Source organism: Porites lutea, chromosome 12, assembly GCF_958299795.1.
Source record: "Porites lutea chromosome 12, jaPorLute2.1, whole genome shotgun sequence".
Lineage (NCBI taxonomy): Eukaryota > Metazoa > Cnidaria > Anthozoa > Scleractinia > Poritidae > Porites > Porites lutea.
Window position 1 is genome coordinate 4947781 of NC_133212.1, and position 18951 is coordinate 4966731.

Genomic DNA, 18951 nt, shown 5'->3' on the forward strand with positions numbered 1-18951 from the left:
TCGTTTGATTGATAGGTGCTTGTGCTGTTGCTCCTATGACAACATTTTTCCTTGGTTTGATACTCAATTGTTATTGACAAAGTACAACAGGTTTTTTTATTACAAGTTGCAACAAAGTTACATGGCATTGCATTATTGGGAAGTACAAATTTAACTTGCAATCAGGCAGTTCTTTACAGTGTATTATTTGGCATCAGCCAATTTTCTTCGTACTAAACCCTCATCACAGACTGAAAGAACATGAGGCAAACTTCCGTTATCTTATTTCCAATCAACATGATCTCTATCTTTTCTTGTAGCATTTTCTAACCCAGTATGGAAGTTTGATTACAAATTCTAGCAAGAAATACCCGTCCAAAAGCAAACTAATTAATCAGCAGCTTATCAATCAAACGGATGGTCAATATCGGAAAGGGTACATTCAGGGTTTTACAGTTAACTTTAATCCGGGAAAATACGATCGCTTCGCCCTGTATTGCATCATGAGATCTGTATATGAAGATTTCAAAAATAGTTTTGAAAAATTTAAGGTACGTTGTGGCTAATACAGCTGTGATATTGTGTTGTAAAATGTGAATGAAATAAAGCGACGAGAATATTGACATATGTTTTGCCGAGGAAAATTCATGTTAATGTTAAATTTGAATTTGTCATATTCAATAGAGAGGAGAGGTCGTTACGTCATGTTGCCATGGTAGCAAAATTTCTCGATGTCAACAAACCGTGGACCTGCAAATATACCACTGAGAAGAAAACCCGGATCAATTTAGATTTCTGAGAAACTGCCTACCTACCCCTCCCCTAAGCCAAAATTTTGCCTTAAGTAAGAAGTAAGTGATAATGTTGGCTTAGGAAAGGGGTAGGTGAGCAGGTTCCCAGAAACCTTAATTGACCCGAAAACCCTTGTTTGACGTTCCTGTGCATGATTGGCATCAGGAACGAAACGGTTGCCCATTCTTTTCATGCTTAGACAATGCAAATGACCGTCACTGTAAGGAAAGATCGTTGAGATCAAGACATTTTGTTTTTTGGTAACGTAATATCACACTTCACCGGTGTACAGAGTGCTTAAAAATTGACACTTTAAGCTTTACAGATTTTTGTGTCATTTAACGTAGTGTCTTTTTCAACTCTTAAACCTTTCTCTTCTTCACTTTAGATGTGAGGGGCTTACCTTTTTATGGGCTACTGGTCGATCAAAGATTGAACGGTCGTGACAGCCGTCTTTCTAAGGGGTTTGCTTCTTTTGCCTGGATTATTGTCAACAAACTCGAACTGACTCGTAACTTACTCTTTTTCTAAGCTTGCGAACAAGCTTCCCGTGAGTTAAGCTTAGCACTGCCTTTTTCGAGTTAACTTTCTCGAGGAGATACCGACTGGAATTGGGGGGGAGGGTAGGGCACAAATCATAACGTTTTCTGTCATGGCAGGAGCAAAATCATCCCTCGATATTCACAGTCGTACACGTAACTTGCACAGTTGCAAAAAGAAAGCATGAAAAACACTCCGATTTTTAAAAATGTATTTTCCCTCACGACTGCGATACCGGTGCATAATGCTCTTAGCAATTAGAGCTACCAAGTCAATATATTAAATTGTATAGGTACAATTTACACATACACACAAGTTGCCCTAAATCTCCTCAACGACGCCAACACCAACCAAAAAGTAGCCTCAAGTCAGCTATGAATTAGAAAGTTGGGAGCTAGTCGGAGCAGAAGAGTAAAACCCATTGAACTTTGAATAAAATCTGAATAAAACAGCTTCTTTGCATGCCTCAAACACTGATCTGCCCAGAATCTTTTATCAAGACTTCAAAACCAGCTGAGATTTCAAAATAGGACCAACCTCATCTAACATCAACGGATCAACCCAACCTCTTGCATGGCTACTCTCAAAACGATGCTAGATAACATCCCAGCACATCTAAAAAAAACCTAAACCTGAAGCCCATGTAAGGTTAACATCGCCAATAGGAAAATTCTCATATGTTAAAATGCGCCCCTAGCAGCTTAATATGAAATAAACCTAAACAAAGATATTATTCCTTAAACTCGATATTATTTTCTTTTCCTTCTACCCCTTATAATTAGTATGAATTTTTTTTGTTTAACATCAAAATCGTCCAGATTTAACAGATATAAACTTTAAATTTTTGTTTTTTCATTTTAATCGATTGGCTAGGATTTTTTTTCCAGTTTTTCATATGGACATTTCTATTCACCTTTCCATATTCAAATCATTATTGGAAATAACTTTTATTATACATGCAAATTATTGATTTAAGTGATAACTTACGATAGATTCCACTGAATACTTTTGCGACTTCAAGAAAAATTCAAGACAGGAATCTTTAATGTCAGGCGCACACTTATACCAGAAGAAATCGATAACAACTTTGAGCTTAAAGAGTGTGAACCAAGACATCTATTCAAACCCGGATACCACCTAAGTGTGCAAACGACAAGTCTTTTAATACAAGACGCCAAGGGAAAGGTTATTGCTTTTGGTCTCACACACCACATTTGCACTCAAATATTACACGAGTTGACGATTGGAGGCACTAACAGAGCTATGACTCACTACATATCAACTCTCACGGCAGCCAATCAGGACGATTCTTCAGCGTCACGTGCTCTATTCAATGCCTTAATTATATTGGTAGATATTTCTTAAGCCCTTCCAGAGTCTACCCAAGGTGACGATAAGTCAAAGGGGAAGCTCTTTGAAGAAGGCGTGGCACTAATTTTAACACCTTATAAGTTTTGTTGGTCTAGTCGTTGTAAGTATTACTTGTTAACACAACATAGAAGTAATTTCAGTGTTATTTTAAAACGAATATAAGAATATATAGAAAGTGTATAAATTAAGGTAAACGGTACTGGTCTGGCTTTATTGAAGGTAAAACTTTGGCCGAATACGTGAAAGAGAGCCTTTTTGTAACCCACGAAATTTTTCGAAATTGAAAAGTGAATATCAACGAGGCCAAAGAAAACCAGAATTCAAATTAAATTTTAAACGCAATTTAATTTTTAAACGTGTCCGCGTTGGCAGCTATCGTTTAATGGAGAACAGCTGTATCATCAACAGAGTTATTTATAAGCCGACAAGGTGCCGATATAATGGGAAAAAATCCATTAACAGACACAGAAAAGAAAGTAAGTTCTTAGTAAAACTCAAAATTGTTGAATGCCTACGAACCATCTTTATGAGCTGATCGTCCAAAAGAGGTTAATCCCTCTCTCATATTAAAACAATTTTAAAAGCTTCAATTTATATCACTATGAACGAATACAACGCATTTTTTTTTCTGTCAATACTCGATTGACAGCGCGACTCTTTTTTACACGGCCTTAACCTCGAATGAGCTTTTACTGCACACTGAAATTTCGCCGTTGAAAAATTGTGGGAATTCGTCAGAATTTTTTAGTCGGGGTGCGCGCTGTTACCGCTGTCAGTAACACACTTTAAATGATCTGTGTGTTAAAGTACGGGTGCTATAGTTCAAGAGTTTTAAAACATTTCCCATCTCTTACCTTCGAAGCATATATTTGACACCTCTTAAACGACGGCAACGAACAGTATGAATGTAAATTTATTGACTTATTTAAAACTAATTGATAAGTCATAACGAGATAATAGAAAACGATACTCTTGCAAATGAGGACTATAGCATTTTCATAAGAAAGGCATCGATCACGATTTTGAAGCTACTATCTATTAAAACAGTTGTACACAGGGTGAACCTGTCTACAACGGTCACCTTAAAGACATAGATAAGTGGTCGTTTTACAGAGATGCCGTTTTAAAAACCTTTAAAAACTGAGAAAAAAAGCTTATCAAAAGGATATTAACATCAACACAATCAACAATTGCCAATAAACAAAAATCATGTGTTTAAAAAAAACTCACTAAAGCGATTTGAGTAAAGCGAGAACATTAATTTGAACATCGTTCACTTTTAAAAGGTCATGTGTGGTAAGGTTGTTAAGACCGTTGCTCGATATTTTAAGGCCCGAGGCCGTTGTGAAGAGATAGTCGCATATTTAAACTTTGATAAAAGCACATTAAAAACATTCGGCTTCGCTTCAGTTGCTTCGTTATTTCGTTTTCGTTTTTTTTAATGGCGCTCAAACGGTGAGCGTGTTTAGCCGCGACAGTTATATTCGTACTATTCGTACTACTAGCTCCCCACTGGTTCAAGGAGTTGGTTTAAATTTTATGTTCTTTTGTTTCGGGGTACGCCAATGTATGATAATGAGTTTGAAACAAAAGAATATAAAATTTAAACCAAGGATAAAATTGAACCACAATCGAGACACAACCACCGCTGAAAAAAGCGTTTATCACTAGTTTTACAACTCGTTAAATAACGAAGAAACTCGCGCCCGTAGTACATAGCTTCTCTGCTGCGAAGATATTGTTGTCCAGGTTATTCCCGTTTCACCATTTTTTCCCCTTTCGTCAAAAACCAACATTCTAACCTGCGCAAACATATAAGCCATACCGGATAGGGATTGAACGGTGATTTCTGTATTACAGTAAAGGTCGCGAAGCTAGCCTATCGGATAGGGCTCTGTCACTCTACCTTCCGTAGCGGAACTTAATGAGTACGAGCGAGGATTGGAACCCAGAGGCGGAAGTAAAACTTTAGACCCTCCCGACTCCCTCTCGGCCAAACGCTCCGGTACAGTTCTGTGTCGTTCCCTTCCATACTTAATCGGATAGCTACCCGGTATAATCCGTGTGTAGTCCTTAGAGGGCCACAGGTTTGCCGGTTCTTGGATTTGTCTAGTCCTCTTTGAACACCGTTGGTCGGTTTTTAATTTTTCTAGACAAAAGAAAAGGCAACGCTAATCATGAATCGCTTGATTTTACTGATTTTCGTGGTGATCATTGGCTTCTGTCTGCTGGCTGAGGGCTGGAAGAAGGGACGGAGACACAGGAAAAGGAAAGTAACGAAATTCATGCACGTATCAGATGTACATTTCAACTTGTTCTACAACCAATCAATTAGCAAGGACACCAGTTGCCGCAGTACGGAAGGATTCAAGATAGCAGATTATGAAGCGCCTTATGGGAGAATTGGATGTGATTCACCAGAGTGGCTTTTGGAAAGTACCCTTGCTGCTATGAAGGAAAAAGGAAAAGATGCCGAGTTTATATTATTAACTGGTAAGAGCGGCGTAAAAGCACACATATAAGAGACCTTTAGCAACAGGTTTTTCATGGAAAACCGCAAACCGCAAACCTGAGAATGTCACGTGACCACGGTCTTGCGGTCGCTTTGCAGTTCACGTCTGAACGGCAGAAGGGGCGTCCAGCGCCGTAAGTGACTTACGGCAAGGCTTTTTGTCACTAAAAATTGTATAGCCTTACGTTTAAAGGCAGGAAGAAGCTTTCTTCATCCGCCTTATGAACGTCTTGCTAAAATTTGAAATCTAGGCGACGTGAAACTGCAACGCGTAACTGCAAACTGCAGTTTGCGGTCTCTAAAGGTCTCTGTTGGGAAGGAAACGTGCAACAGCGATTGGACATTTCTGGCTATGAGGTCAGTGTTCGTACTGTAAGGTTTAGGCGACAAGGAGGAGACGCACTTTACGCAGAATGAAGATATGAAACCCATGCGGTAACGCCGTAGTGATTTCTGTCTCAGCGAGCAGAGAATCTGTTGGATTTGGTTTGACTTAATGGCTATCAAATTTTCTGGCATTTTGGTCTTGACTAGACAGACTGCATATCAGAGAAATGTGTAGCAAGATAACACAAGGACTAAATATTGCGTCATCCACACTCTAATTAACTGAGTTGATAAGGTGTATTTACTTACACTACTTAAACGAAGAACCACAGTCACCTTTCTTTAGAATTTTGTATTTCAAAATAAGCTGGGGATTAAGGGGCAAACGCAAGTTTAATATTTATTACTTTATGGTTGAGATTATTATCAACTACAAATATTTCTCCGTTTCTGACTGGCTGTAATCCCTCGGTTTATCCTTCGTAACTAGTTGGCTATGACCAAATTTGGTTAGATTAAACCATTATTGACGTCAGTCACTTAGACGTCGATGATTGTACGTATATGGCAATTATACTATCATCGACGTCACGCAAGACAGCAGCGCGGAAGCTTAGCTGTTTTGGCATGAATGCAACACTCACAAAAACTCTCCGAAACTGACGAAGAGCTTTACGTGGAGGTAAGAATGTTTCAAAAGAACTTGGAAATATTTTAAATAAGATCAAACAATTATTGAATTTCGCTCTGGTATGATATCAAAAATTACGCACATCTCGACTGAGGCCGACTGAAAATCAACCTCATTCAATACTTGTTTCAAAATTGCGTTATTTTATAGGGGACTTATCTGCACACGACATGACCGATGATCAAGGATCTCCCAATGTTTTGAAGGCCATTCAGACAGTCAGCAGCAAAGCCCATGAAGTTTTCCCAGACATTCCTATCTTTCCAGCCTTCGGCAACAATGACATCCCTGGGCATTACGTTCTTCCTATAAATCGCTCTGACCCATGGTACGAGACCGTGTTAACTTACTGGGCGCCGCTGATTCTTTGTTCTTGTTGCCCCAAAGATGTCCAAAGGCCTACTACAATGGACGCGCTGAAAAAAACCTTTCTGGATGGTGGTTACTATAGCGCGAACATTGCAGGGTGGTTCATTGTCCATTGACACTTTCAGTCGAATAGGGTGCTTCATAGGTAAATCTGACTTCACGCGTAACACCGTGTGTCACTAGATTTTCTTCCTCGCGTTTAATGATTTAGTTCTCGGTGTTTGAATATCAGATGAAACACTCCTTCTCGTGTTTGATGTATTACTTCTCGGTGTTTGGATACCAGATAAAACACTCCGCCTAGTGTTTGGTGAATTGCTTCTCAGTGTTTGGATATCAGATGAAACACTCCCCCTCGTGTTTATTGCTTGACTTCTCGGTGTTTGGATATCGGATGCAGCACTCCTTCTCGTGTTGATGTCTCAGTTCTCGGTGTTTGGATATCAGATAAACGTCTTCTCGCGTTTGATGTTTTACTACTTAGAGTTTGGATATCAGATAAAACACTACTTGTGTTTGATTCATTACTTCTCGGTGTTTGGACATCAGATGAAACAATTCTCAGTGTTTAGATAGCAGGTGAAACACTCTCAAATAGCTTGCCGTCTCTTCCCGGTTTTAAGATTTCAGATGAAACACTCCTTCTGTTGTTTCAAATATTACTTCTCAGTGTTTTTGGATATCAGATGAAATACGCCTCGTGTTTCACTATCGGGTATTACTCTCCATCTCATCTAACCTAGGTCTTCCATTTTTTTTACCCGCTCTGTTGCTTTTCATCTCTAGATGGCAGAATGGTTGTGCTCGTGCCAAACGCCATGTACTGGAATAACAACTGGCAAACGTATCCTCTGTGGGACGAGATAGCCGAGAGGCAACTGCAGTGGCTTGCGGAACAACTGGCGCTGGCCAAAAACAAGGGCAAAAGCGTTCTAATAATGAGCCACATACCACCTGGGTGAGTTTTTGTCGCTGTCTAGCTGTAGTCACAGTGGAGAATTAAAAATATATAAATAGTCCTACTATACAGCCATGTGACAATGCACCATGATGGTTTTGCAGAATTTGCAGGAAAAAAAACAATAAATAAAAAAGTTCTGGTCGGAGGGAAACGCGTTAGTTCTTGTCAACAAAAACGACCGTAGTAATGTCAGCTTCAAATCCAGCAACTTGTGAAGAAAAAGGATGAATAGGGTGATGTGATAATATCATTGAGAGGTTTGAGCTAACTATCGAACAAAGAGGCCTAGCCAATCACTATATAATGTACCGTTGTAAACTTGAAGAACATAACCCTTTAGCATGCGTGAGAGGAAAGAGAAGACGTACCTGTTGGAGGCGTGTGACTCGAGCGAGCAACGGCAAGACAATCGATGTGTCATAAACGTTTTGCAGGAGGAAGCGCTGGCGCAAATTCAGACTTAGCAGTCTCGATAACAGTCATCTTTACAGTTAATTAATACAGTCAACTCTCTCTTAACGGACACCCCTATAAGACGGACACCTCTGTAAAACGGACACTTAGAGTTGGTCCCTGCTTTTCTTTGCTCCCTTTATTTGACTCTCTAAAAGACCGACATCTCTCTAAGACGGACAGCTAGTGCCGGTCCCAAAGGTGTCCGTCTTAGAGAGAGTTGACTATAGACCTCTTTAGCTTTTATGTTTTGTTTTCAGGTCATTTCGTACAGGTCATGTGATAATACTCGTGAAAACTGTTTCTTTCAAATTTGGTCTTATTCACGTGAATATGTACGAATGATTTCTCAAAATACAAAAAAATCGACGACCTGTAATAACAGCATAAAAGCTGAAAGTTAGACAACTAAACAAAAATTAATGAGCTTATTATCGTTACGCAGAGGCGATCCGTTTAACTATAATTACTTCTGGATACCAAAATACGCGGAACGATATGTGAGTCTTGTTGCTGGAAAATACCACGACGTAATAGCAGGTAAAAGACATTTTTTTTTAACCTAACCTCACCCAGACCCAGGGACAGTCAGTCGGGTCAGGACAAATGGCGCGACGTAAAGTTTTCAGGCACGGTCAAGCGAATGCTGGTTCCTGATTGGGCACAAAAAATGTTATGTATTGTGCCCCATCGGCGAACTGAACATTTTGAGTTCTTTTCGTGTGTTCGTACACGACGGCTACTGTCTCACCAAAATTGTCCAAAAAAATCTGATAAATTAGCGCAACCCGATCGCCTCTACATACTTACATGCATAGAACTTTGACTGAACTCGGTAAAGTCATTTAGTAATGTACAAAGTTACAAAGAAATATTTTAGATAAAAGATGTATCTGTATGCACTTTATTTACTGTTTTACAAGATTGCCGAGTGGGAAACCGATGATTGCATCTCTCGATTAATTTCCCTTGTTGATTTGATGTTTCTAACATACTCTGGTAAAGAATGCCGTAATTGAGCCCCGCTATAGCTAAAGCTACGCTTTAGATAATCGGTGTGTGGCTTAGGCAAGGTTAGCTTACCGCTCGAGTTTCGTAGATTGTAATATGAACTTCGTTTATTGAATAAGTCCGTTAAGTACATTGGGGCTAGTGCATGGAGGGACTTAAACATCATAACTGCCTTTTGTTTTTGCCTTCTTGCTAAGAGTGTATGCCATAGGTATAAAGGGTAATTTTGGAGTGGGCGCTTGGTAGAGGTTAGAAGCGCATACTCGATTTAAATCGGCACGGGCTAGGGCTTATTACAGGGGGGCTATTAAGAGGGGCTGGGGGCTAACCAGAGACAATAATGTAAGTGTCTGCTAGTCATCTAGAAACCTTCTTCTATCCGTCTTTTGGCTACTATGCGATCTAACTTTACCATGATCATTCCCAGCAAGAGAATTTCGCTTTCGTTTCACTTCCAGGACAGTTCTACGCCCATACGCACAAAGACGATTTCCGTCTTCAAATCCTCAACACTGAAGACGAGAAAACGTCCACAAAATCCTTTGTTCTACAAACTGCCTCCGTATCGCCCACCTACTCAAATAATCCCGCCTTCAAGGTGTTTACCATGAGGACAGATATACAGGCGCTGGTCGATTATGATCAGCATTACTTGGACTTGGAGGTAGCCACAGGTATGCAACTGTTACTTGACTAGCTTTGACTTTTCGCCACATGTTAGGTAATCCAAGACAGTCTTGAATTCTGGTTTCCACAATGTAGATTCCGGATTCCAGTTCCTGGATTCCATGTTCCAGGTACCGGATTCCGGATTCTTTGTCAGTGGAAATGGAATCCGGATTCCAATCGTTAGCGGATTCTTGATTCCTTGAGCTGGACTCCGGACTACAGACCTCAGGATTTAGGATTCCACGAGAAAAAAGTTCCCTGAAACCGGATTCCATAAGCAAAACTTGCCAGTAATCCGGAATCCGGATTACCTTACATGGGGCGGATCATTATACGTTTCTGGGAAACTGCCCACCTACCCCTCCCCTAAGCCAACATTTTACCCTAAGTGAGAGGTAAGTGTTAATGTTGGCTTAAGGGAGGGGTAGGTGGGCAGTTTCCCTGGAACGTATAATGACCCCATGGGGCGAGACTTAACAATTAGACGAACACGTCCAACAGGTAGTGATTTTACTGCATGATAAGTCACGTGTTTCTTTGGGTACACAAGGCTAAAACGTCAGAGCGAGGTATAAAATGGATACCAGTTACCGGCCACGAAAAGTCCCTGAGATAAATTTTGCGGGGACAGCTTAAGCGTTCTGAAAACAAAGAATACGGGAAATAGTTTGATGAAAGACGGCATTAGGACTGCTTTCTTCAGACGCAAACGGTAAGTTTGTATTTAAAAGCCCCTGGTCAAGGAGTTTAACCCGCATAAAAATTGCCTTCAAACCGTCTTAGGAATGGACCAACTCAAAATGACTTTTTAAACTGAAATGTGACATAGGGATCAGCAGAGGTTACGAAACAAGACAATTAAAGTTGTGGGCCTGCATCGCCGTTTTGGAAAGGCAGTATACCCGTGTTTCTTAGTCGAAATTCTACCTTTATATGTACAATTAATAACAACAGAGCCATTCTTGTAGTGCCCTGTGGTGGAGCAACGCGTTAATTTGCTTCTTGCACCACGTTATGTTTGCCTTTGATGCTCGACCTTTGAACCTTTATCCAACAATTACGAGTACGCTTAGGTTTCACAGCGCTAATTTAATTTTGTTCTTGCAGAGTTTTCTAACCCGGTGTGGAAATTTGACTACACCTTTAGCAAAAGATACCCGTCCAAAAACAAGCTGATCAATGCCAACAGAATTGATGAGCTCAGCCAGAAACTTATCAGTCAAACCGATGCTCAGTACTGGAATGGCTATTTCATGGGCACAACAGTTAACTACTTTCCGAGCCATTATGATCGCTTTGGGCTTTATTGTATCGTGAGATATGTCCTAGAAGAAGATTTCCATCGGTGTTACAATAACTTTAAGGTGCACAATTATTTGTCCTCTAGGCCGAGGAATCGTTATCAGATAAAGTAGGTATTATGGGTACGGATGTGACCATGTATAACAAGAGAAGAGAGAACTGAATCAATAAAAAACACTGTTTTCTAAGGTGAAAAAAAAAATGCGTGTCATAAATGAGTTAACCAAAGAAGAGGGGTGTTAAGATACACGTGACAGTTTTGAGCTATTGCAACTTCTCTCAATCCCCGCAACTCACTAAACTATCACCTCCATCATCTACCATCACCTACCCCTCCCCTAACCCAACATTTTGCCCTAAGTGAGAAGTAAGTCTTAATGTTGACTTAAGGGAGGGGTAGGTGGGCCGTTTCCCAAAACCCTAACTTGATCCTCATTAGGGCCATTTATACGAGGAAAAATAAGACGCGTCTTAAATAAGACGCGAACTGTACCATTTATACGAGCATGTCTTATCTAATAAGACGCGTCTTAGCTAAGCCGCGTCTTAGCTAAGCCGCGTCTTATTTTAGACGAAATGTGCCGTTTATACGGAAAGTTCGCGTCTTATTTAAGATGCGTCTTATGTAAGACGCGTCTTATTTTTCTCGGTATAAATGGCCCTAATATCTCTCTTCATTGTTTTCGGTCCCGTTGTAGATTTTAACAGTGTCACGTTTCAAGTTTGAAATCTGCAGTTTTTTACTTTTCTGTGTGAGCGTTATAACTGACAGCTGGGAAATTAAGTGGATGGATTGATTAAACCTTCCTATGATCGAAAACATTCGTACAGATACGCTATTATTTTCGTATTTTTTTACTTCATTCAATGGCATAACTTTAAATCTAAATTTAAATACTCCTTTCCCCTTATGGGGCTTTCAAGGATAACGAAGCTAATTATTCCAATGGAACATAACAAGGTTAAGAATCCCAGCTGGTAGGAGGCGAACCAGTTGGCTATTTTGCAATTGAGGCCAAAAATTTAAACGCGGGACTATCTAGGGCAAATCCAGCTAGCGATCAGGGCGTAGTCTCCCTCGCAGCCGTTTTTTGGATCCAAAAAACGGCTGCAAAGGGGACTAATCAGGGCGGGACTTGAGGGTAAAAGTATACCTGCATTTCAGGTAAAGAAGCAACTCCTTTTTATTACGACTGCTAATTAAAAACACGGGAAAACCTTCAATTAGGGAACACACTTCTCCCCTGCAAGGAGAGATGCTTACTATGCATTTCAGCGCACGCGTACGGTCGTCTTGCTTGCTCAGTTACTAGACAAGCTCGCGCAAAAAAATATATCAGGGTGGGGGGGGGGGGGGACGTGTACAAGAGAAAAAGGTAGTTGATGTGGACAAGATTATCCAGACTAGAATAGTCAAGTCTTCAACGCGATCTCTTCAACGAGAGATGCCGTCGAAGAGGGCTAGAACAGTGTATTTATGCGCACTTCAGCTCTAGCAATATTAGAACCAAATAGCAACCAACTACCAGATCCCTGGGGGTATTAAATTCAAGGTAGCGTAGAGGTGTGCAAACCACATTCAAGGAAAAAAATTCCTCATTCTTCCTTCGTAACCTTTGATTCCTGTCAATGATCTACGGCAGACAAGTGTCATTCATGATGCAGGTCGGGTGGCGAAAAGTCCCACGGAAATATTCGTTATTTCCTTAGGTACACTCTAAATTGAAATATCACATTAAAAACTACGCCACATTTACGCATTGAACTTGAAGACCCTACCCTACTTTGTGGCATATGTCCGTAGAGATACTACACGACGGAAGCCCCAACTGCCCACGTTAGACAAACATACTTAGTCTGACCCATTCATTGTATGGCTAGCTCCACTGCCAAGTTTTTCAATAGCTTCAATTTTCTGTTTAAATTCTTCTCTTTCTTGTCGAAGTTTTTGGCGATCTTCATCCAGTTGTCTCTGTTGGAAAGTAAACAAAATGCGGAAATAGGCTAAACACTCTTTCAGAATGAATTAAATAAACAGTACGTCTATCGGTTAAGTCTTAAAGTTAGCAAGTAGTTTAGTTCTTTTCAAATTTGTCTTGTCTGACCACACCACCATCTAACCTCGTGCCCAGGCCTTTTTCTTGGGGGACAAGCCCTGGGCACGAGGCTGACTACCATCGCTCTAAGAGTAAGAGACAACGGTACCGCAATTTACCAGACCACCGCCAACCAAAAAAGAGGAGAAACACTGGTACCGATACCTTATCTTTTTCCAATTGTTTTCTTTCTTCTTTAAGTTCTTCTTTCCGCGCATTTATCCACTCCTCGTTCTCTATTCTGTGCTTGTCAATCATCTCTTCCAACTCCTACAAGAAAGCGTAAAGGAATAAGATAAGATTTAACCAGACATCACGCCTTCACCGCTTAGCTGGGGGGTGGGGGAGACAATATACAGAGCGTGCGAGCTTATACGAAAGTAACATCGGACTTTGCACAGAATGAGCTGTAGCCTGCGAACTCAAACGCACTATTCCTCTAAATGACGCAAAAAAAAGGAAACTAAGATTTTTCCCTAGAAGTGCCAGCTAAATACAGGTTCATTTAATGTCGGAAATAGAGGATATTACATGGCCGCTTGGAGATACGAAATATCTCTTCGAGTGTTTAAATATAATATATTTTCAACACGAGAAGAAAAATTTTGTATCTCCAAGCGGCCATGTAATGTTCTATTTATTATATAAACACCAATGAAATACCAAACCATTTCAATTTATTAGTTTTTTGGTGTGAAAGTCGCGATTTATTATGTAGCCATAGAAACGGTGATATTTTCACATGTGAAGGTAATATGTAATTTTTATCAAGTTTTCGCGCGAAAGCTCACCTGGTATTTCATTGGTGTTTATATAATAAAAAAGTATATTTTCTTCTGGACGTTCGGGTAAAAATAAATGTGCTGTATTGCACAAAGACAGTTTTACCTTTTGCTGTTTCTCGAATAATTCAATGTGCGCTCTTTTTTCTTCTTGAAAAGCCTCTGCGGCGTTCTTCAACGCTTCTTTTTGCCTACAAAAGGAGAGCAAATTAGTCACGCTTCAACTCTGTGACTGTAAAGGCTGCGTTACTATACATCACGGATCCTCTAAGAAAAAATATCTAGATTCTCTACACTAAGGACTTCAAACAAGGCTAATAAGTAAACAATAAGGGATACATAAAAAAGGGTAGATCATTAATCTCATGGGGGAGCTTTCAGTCTTGGACGGAAAATTGCTCCTAAAACTGGTACTATATCAAATCCCACTTACGTCTCCAGTTCAGCAAATTTATTTGAAATGTCTTCGAATAAATCCTCCACTTTTTTGACAAATGAAGCCTTAACATCGTCAAAGTCTTGGGGCTTGGACGGCTGTAACAGATCAAAACAAATATCAATCATATTTAAGCAGATTCAGTACACAGGAACGTACAAAGAAAACTAGTAGCGAGATCCGCTTAGCATTCTCTAATAGTTTTATCGGCAGCGCACTGGTACTAGCATGACCAGTCCATAAAGCGTTTTTAAGGACGTCACGGCGGCCATATTGGTGTCAGTCATAAATCAATGAAAACGCGGCCATGTTGGTGTCATAAACCAATGAAAACGCGGCCATATTGGTGTCATAAACCAATGAAAACGCGGTCATGTTGGTGTTCCCAACCAATAGATGATGATGCATAGATGATGGCCACGTGAGTGAAAACGCTCTATGACAGTACAAAGATTTCTTGGATCAATACCGTACACTTCCCATCAGAGGCATATATATATTTAATAAAATCCAACTAGTGGTCTATTATCAATGCTGCGTTCTGATTGGCTGAGCTACTGCTACGCTATATGTTATAGCCCACCAGTAGCGAAAAGCGAGGGCTTTTTGGCGCCAAGAAAGGATTAAAGTCTATCTTTAACTAGCTAAAAGTTTTTTATACTCGATATTTTTTTTACCAACTAGTCGGATTTTACTAAAACAATTATTCCTCTCCCCCTCATGGCCTCTGAGTCAATAGCCCATTCGGCCTTGGGCCTCATGGGCCATTGACTCGGAGCCCATTCGGGCTCGAGGAATAATTGTTAAATATACTGGTTCACCAGTATAGCTTCAGAAACATCAAAGGTTTAAAAACAGTGCCGGATCCAGACCTTGAAACAAGGAGGGGGGAGGGGGAGGGCAGTCATCCAGACGCTTAGATAAAGGAGGGGGGGGGGAGTCTCAAAAAACAATTTTTTTCTCAGTTTGGTCTAATAATAAGGGGGGACGTGCCCCCCCCGCCCCCCCAGGCCCCTCCTCTGAATCCACCACTGGGTTAGCTGCCCGCGTTAGTCCGGGACTAAAAAAGTCGCCTGGCTATACCCATCACGAAATAAAGCAGCGATGCTTTTAGCCTATGCTAGGCTCTCAGATAGCGAAAATAAAACAAGCCAAAGCGATTTGAGACGGGCGTGATTTGCGCGTTTTTACTGCTACATTTTTATTGCACGACTGCAATACTCTCTTGGAGCTGAAACAGACTATGATGCTCTTACCTCTGTTATAGCAGGGAAAATGGGCCTGTACGGAGCGGGGACTGGTATCGACAGCTCGTACGTGCTCAGTGGGCCTGATGTATCACTGCAAAATATTATGAAGAAAACTGCGATTACAACATAAATCGTAACGGTTTGCGTTGTCTGCATTAACCTATCCTAGTCCACTCCATTGACATCGCCGATAAAATATTATCTCAGACATTTCAGACCAAGCCTGTTTGTTTCAGATTAGGGAGTTCAAGCAACAACGAAGCAAATGAAGACGGCAAAAAAGCAATAAGATCAGACTTATAGTTTTGACTGGTTCCAGTTAAAAGTTGAAAGCTCTAGATTGCAATTCCAGCAATCTCAGCATTCGGCCAAACCTCGCCTGCTCAACAGGTCCGAGGATTTTGGCTACAAGATTAAAAACAGAACGAACATAACAAACAAACCTAGATAGAGATGACGAGAGATCCGTTTCTGTTCAACAAAAAAGAGACAAACTGGCGTTATAAGTGTAGCACAAACAAAATGAACATTTACCAACTGAGCTGATAGAATGCTTTGGCCAAGGTAAGGGAATTGAGAAGGCGGTAGGAATTTGCTCTGACAGACCTTCAGATAAGAGGGGGGGGGGGGGGGGGGGAGGCGGTCATCCAGACCCTGAGATAAAGGGGGAGTCCGGTCTCAAAAAATTTTTTCTCGGTCCTTCGGTCCACAGTTTGGGATAAAAATAAGAGGGGGGGGGGGGGGTCCCGGGTCCCCCGGGCACCTCCCCTGGTTCCCCACTGCAGAGGGCTAGCGCTTTCCCTGCTATCATAGGTATCTCACGGCAAGAGAAAACGGGGAGGAAGGAAAGAGAACTCTACCGGCCCCCGACACGTTCTTTCATTTAGCCACCAACCATATTTGTGGTCGAACCTGGTTTTCAAATCCAGTTTCATTTAATCTGGAATACGCATGCCTTGTTCAGACTTTACGCTGGGAATTTCTGAGCCCACGGTTGTTACCGCGCAATGTTGTGTCGCACTTGACTAAACCGTTGAGTTGTTGTTAAGGAAACGCCAGTGCATGCGTGATAGGAATTTTCACGTGACTTAGTGCAAAAATGCCTTTAAACATTTAAAACACTATCAGTATTTTTTCCACAAAACTTTACCTGACATAGACGTTAATTTTATTCGGGACAGTGCTCTTCCGAGTAAATACGGTATACCACTTAGAATGCTTCAACTTTCTTGTTTTTTGTCTTAACTTTGTTAGATTGAACATTCACTGCTGAACTGCTTTTTACATAGAATGATTCACAAAAGACGAGTTTAATTTTTTATAAAAGCAAATTTCTTCCCCAATCTGCCTCTTTCACAGGCTTTTCCAATGCCGAGTGGCGTGGATTTCAAAGCCGACGGCATGCTGGAGACGAGTGTGTAGCGCGAGCGGAGAATGATGGGAAGGAGAAAAAGGAAACTTTTTTTGTTAATAAATTTAAAATGCTGCTTCGCCTTTTCTCCCCTTCCCGTCGTCCCGTTCGACCCTCTTTTCTTAAAAAAAACTATTCATCCTAATTATCCCGAGATACGCAACCTCGAGAAACTGGGCACGAGGCGGACAGTGCATGTTAAAGGAACGAGAATGACTGGGACGAGACAATGAGCGGCACATGAGAAGAAAGTTCACACCAACGCAGACTTGGGCGTATTGCGCGCGAGTGAGAGTTTTCTAATCCCTCTCTATACACAGGCACCGCACGCTAAAACTTGAAAAAATAGACGGTGCAAAACATCTATCATTAGGAACAACAACGGCACCACTAAAACTTGTTGAATCGTTCCAAACGGGCAAAAAATGGCAAGAAAACAACAAAAATGAAACGTGGAGACAGGCAAAGGCAATCTGCTCTCTAATACTTACCTTTGTTAAGTTTATGATGCTGAGCACGTGTAAGCCCACGAGTAAGTTTAACGTGCTTTGCCGGCTTACAATACGTTTATTTCATAGTTACATAGCCAATAGGCAGATTTAGAAAAGACAAGGTAACGGCAGTGACGACAGGCGCTCGCAGTAAAAAATTGGCTTGTCCAATCGCAGAGCAAGTTAAAGGGACGAGAATGACTGGGACGAGAAAATGAGCGGCGCGCGAAAAGAAAGTTCACACTAGGGTTTTCTAGTTCCTCTATACACAGGCACCGAATGCTAAAATAGTAAAAACAGACGGTGCCAAACATCTATCATTAGGAACAACAACGACACCACTAAAACTTGTTGAATCGCTCCAAATGGCCAAATAATGCCAAGAACACAACAAAATAAAACGTGGAGACAGGCAAAGGCAATCTGCTCTCTGATACTAACCTTTGTTAAGTTTATGATGCTAAGTACGTGTAAGCTCACGAGTAAGTTTAACGTGCTTTGTCGGCTTACAATACGTTTATTTCATAGTTACATAACAGCCAATAGGCAGATTTAGCAAAGACAACGTAACAGCGGTGACGACAGGCGCGCACTAAAAGATAGGCTTGTCCAATCGCAGAGCTTGTTAAAGGGACGAGAACGATTGGTACGAGACAGTGAGCGGCGCGCAAGAAGAAAGTTCACACCAACGCAGATTTGGGCGTATTGTGCGAGTAAGTTTAACGTGCTGTAGGGGCACGTGCGCCTCTTAGTCAAAACGTGAGTCAAATGGTAATTTTCTGTATAAATATGTACCGCACAATACGTACATTTCATAATTGTAGAGCAGCCATTATGTAATCAAAACGTGAACCTCCATGCCCGTTCGAGCTTAGCCAAGTTTACAGGCAAAGACCAGAACGATTTAACACAGACAGATGTTCTGAGAATTCCAGTCATCCTTTTTCTGAAAGAGTTGAAAGGCGAAATACTCATCAATCAAGTCAGCTAGGTATCGAAGGACAAGGAAACGCTGAATGCCATCAAGGTATGGCACACAATTACGGGGCCGATGAATATAGAAGGCAACGAAATGGCGAATGGTATGTGGGCAATGAGTGCAACATCGTGAGCGGACCGTCAAACAGTGAAAGCGGCGATGACATGGTGGAATTGTTTCACTTTGAGAGTCACGTCTACAAAACGCGAAGGTACCACGAATGGTGTATGGGAAATGAGGATATATTAATGGACACTGAAAGGAAACTTAACCATAGATACACGCAAAAACTTCACTCTACCCATCACAAGGAGGCATATCAAAATGGCAAAAGCAACCGCCAGAACAGCGACTGGTACATGAAGAAAGATTTGAAGAACATCAGCGACAAATGCTCGCCAACCATACCGTCTGCGCAACTTGTTGTTTTAAATGACCAAATACCCAGTGAAAAACAATCACCGCCTACCTTTCAACAAGCCGCTGGAACTTTAGTTTTGAACCAAACCGCTCCGAGACGAATGAAATC

The 18951-nt window shown here is 41.1% G+C and overlaps 2 protein-coding genes across 2 annotated transcripts in view; one reads left to right on the forward strand and one right to left on the reverse strand.

Annotated features, from left to right (window-relative positions):
- The first annotated feature begins 4829 nt into the window (after positions 1-4829).
- Positions 4830-11090, forward strand: LOC140921951 (cyclic GMP-AMP phosphodiesterase SMPDL3A-like). Its single transcript, XM_073371964.1, has 6 exons — positions 4830-5175; positions 6363-6675; positions 7366-7539; positions 8441-8535; positions 9465-9680; positions 10783-11090. Exons 1-6 carry the CDS (start codon positions 4860-4862, stop codon positions 11088-11090), a joined length of 1422 nt encoding a protein of 473 aa, XP_073228065.1. The 5' UTR covers positions 4830-4859.
- A 1282-nt stretch (positions 11091-12372) lies between these two features.
- Positions 12373-18951, reverse strand: part of LOC140954025 (kelch domain-containing protein 3-like) — a 28529-nt gene continuing 21950 nt past the window's right edge. The window contains exons 12-17 of the mRNA XM_073403419.1: positions 15985-16012; positions 15548-15632; positions 14289-14389; positions 13962-14046; positions 13239-13343; positions 12373-12949 (exon numbers count right to left, since the gene is read on the reverse strand). Coding sequence (XP_073259520.1) covers positions 12830-12949; positions 13239-13343; positions 13962-14046; positions 14289-14389; positions 15548-15632; positions 15985-16012 — 524 coding nt within the window. The 3' untranslated portion in view covers positions 12373-12829. The remainder of the gene's footprint in view (positions 12950-13238; positions 13344-13961; positions 14047-14288; positions 14390-15547; positions 15633-15984; positions 16013-18951) is intronic.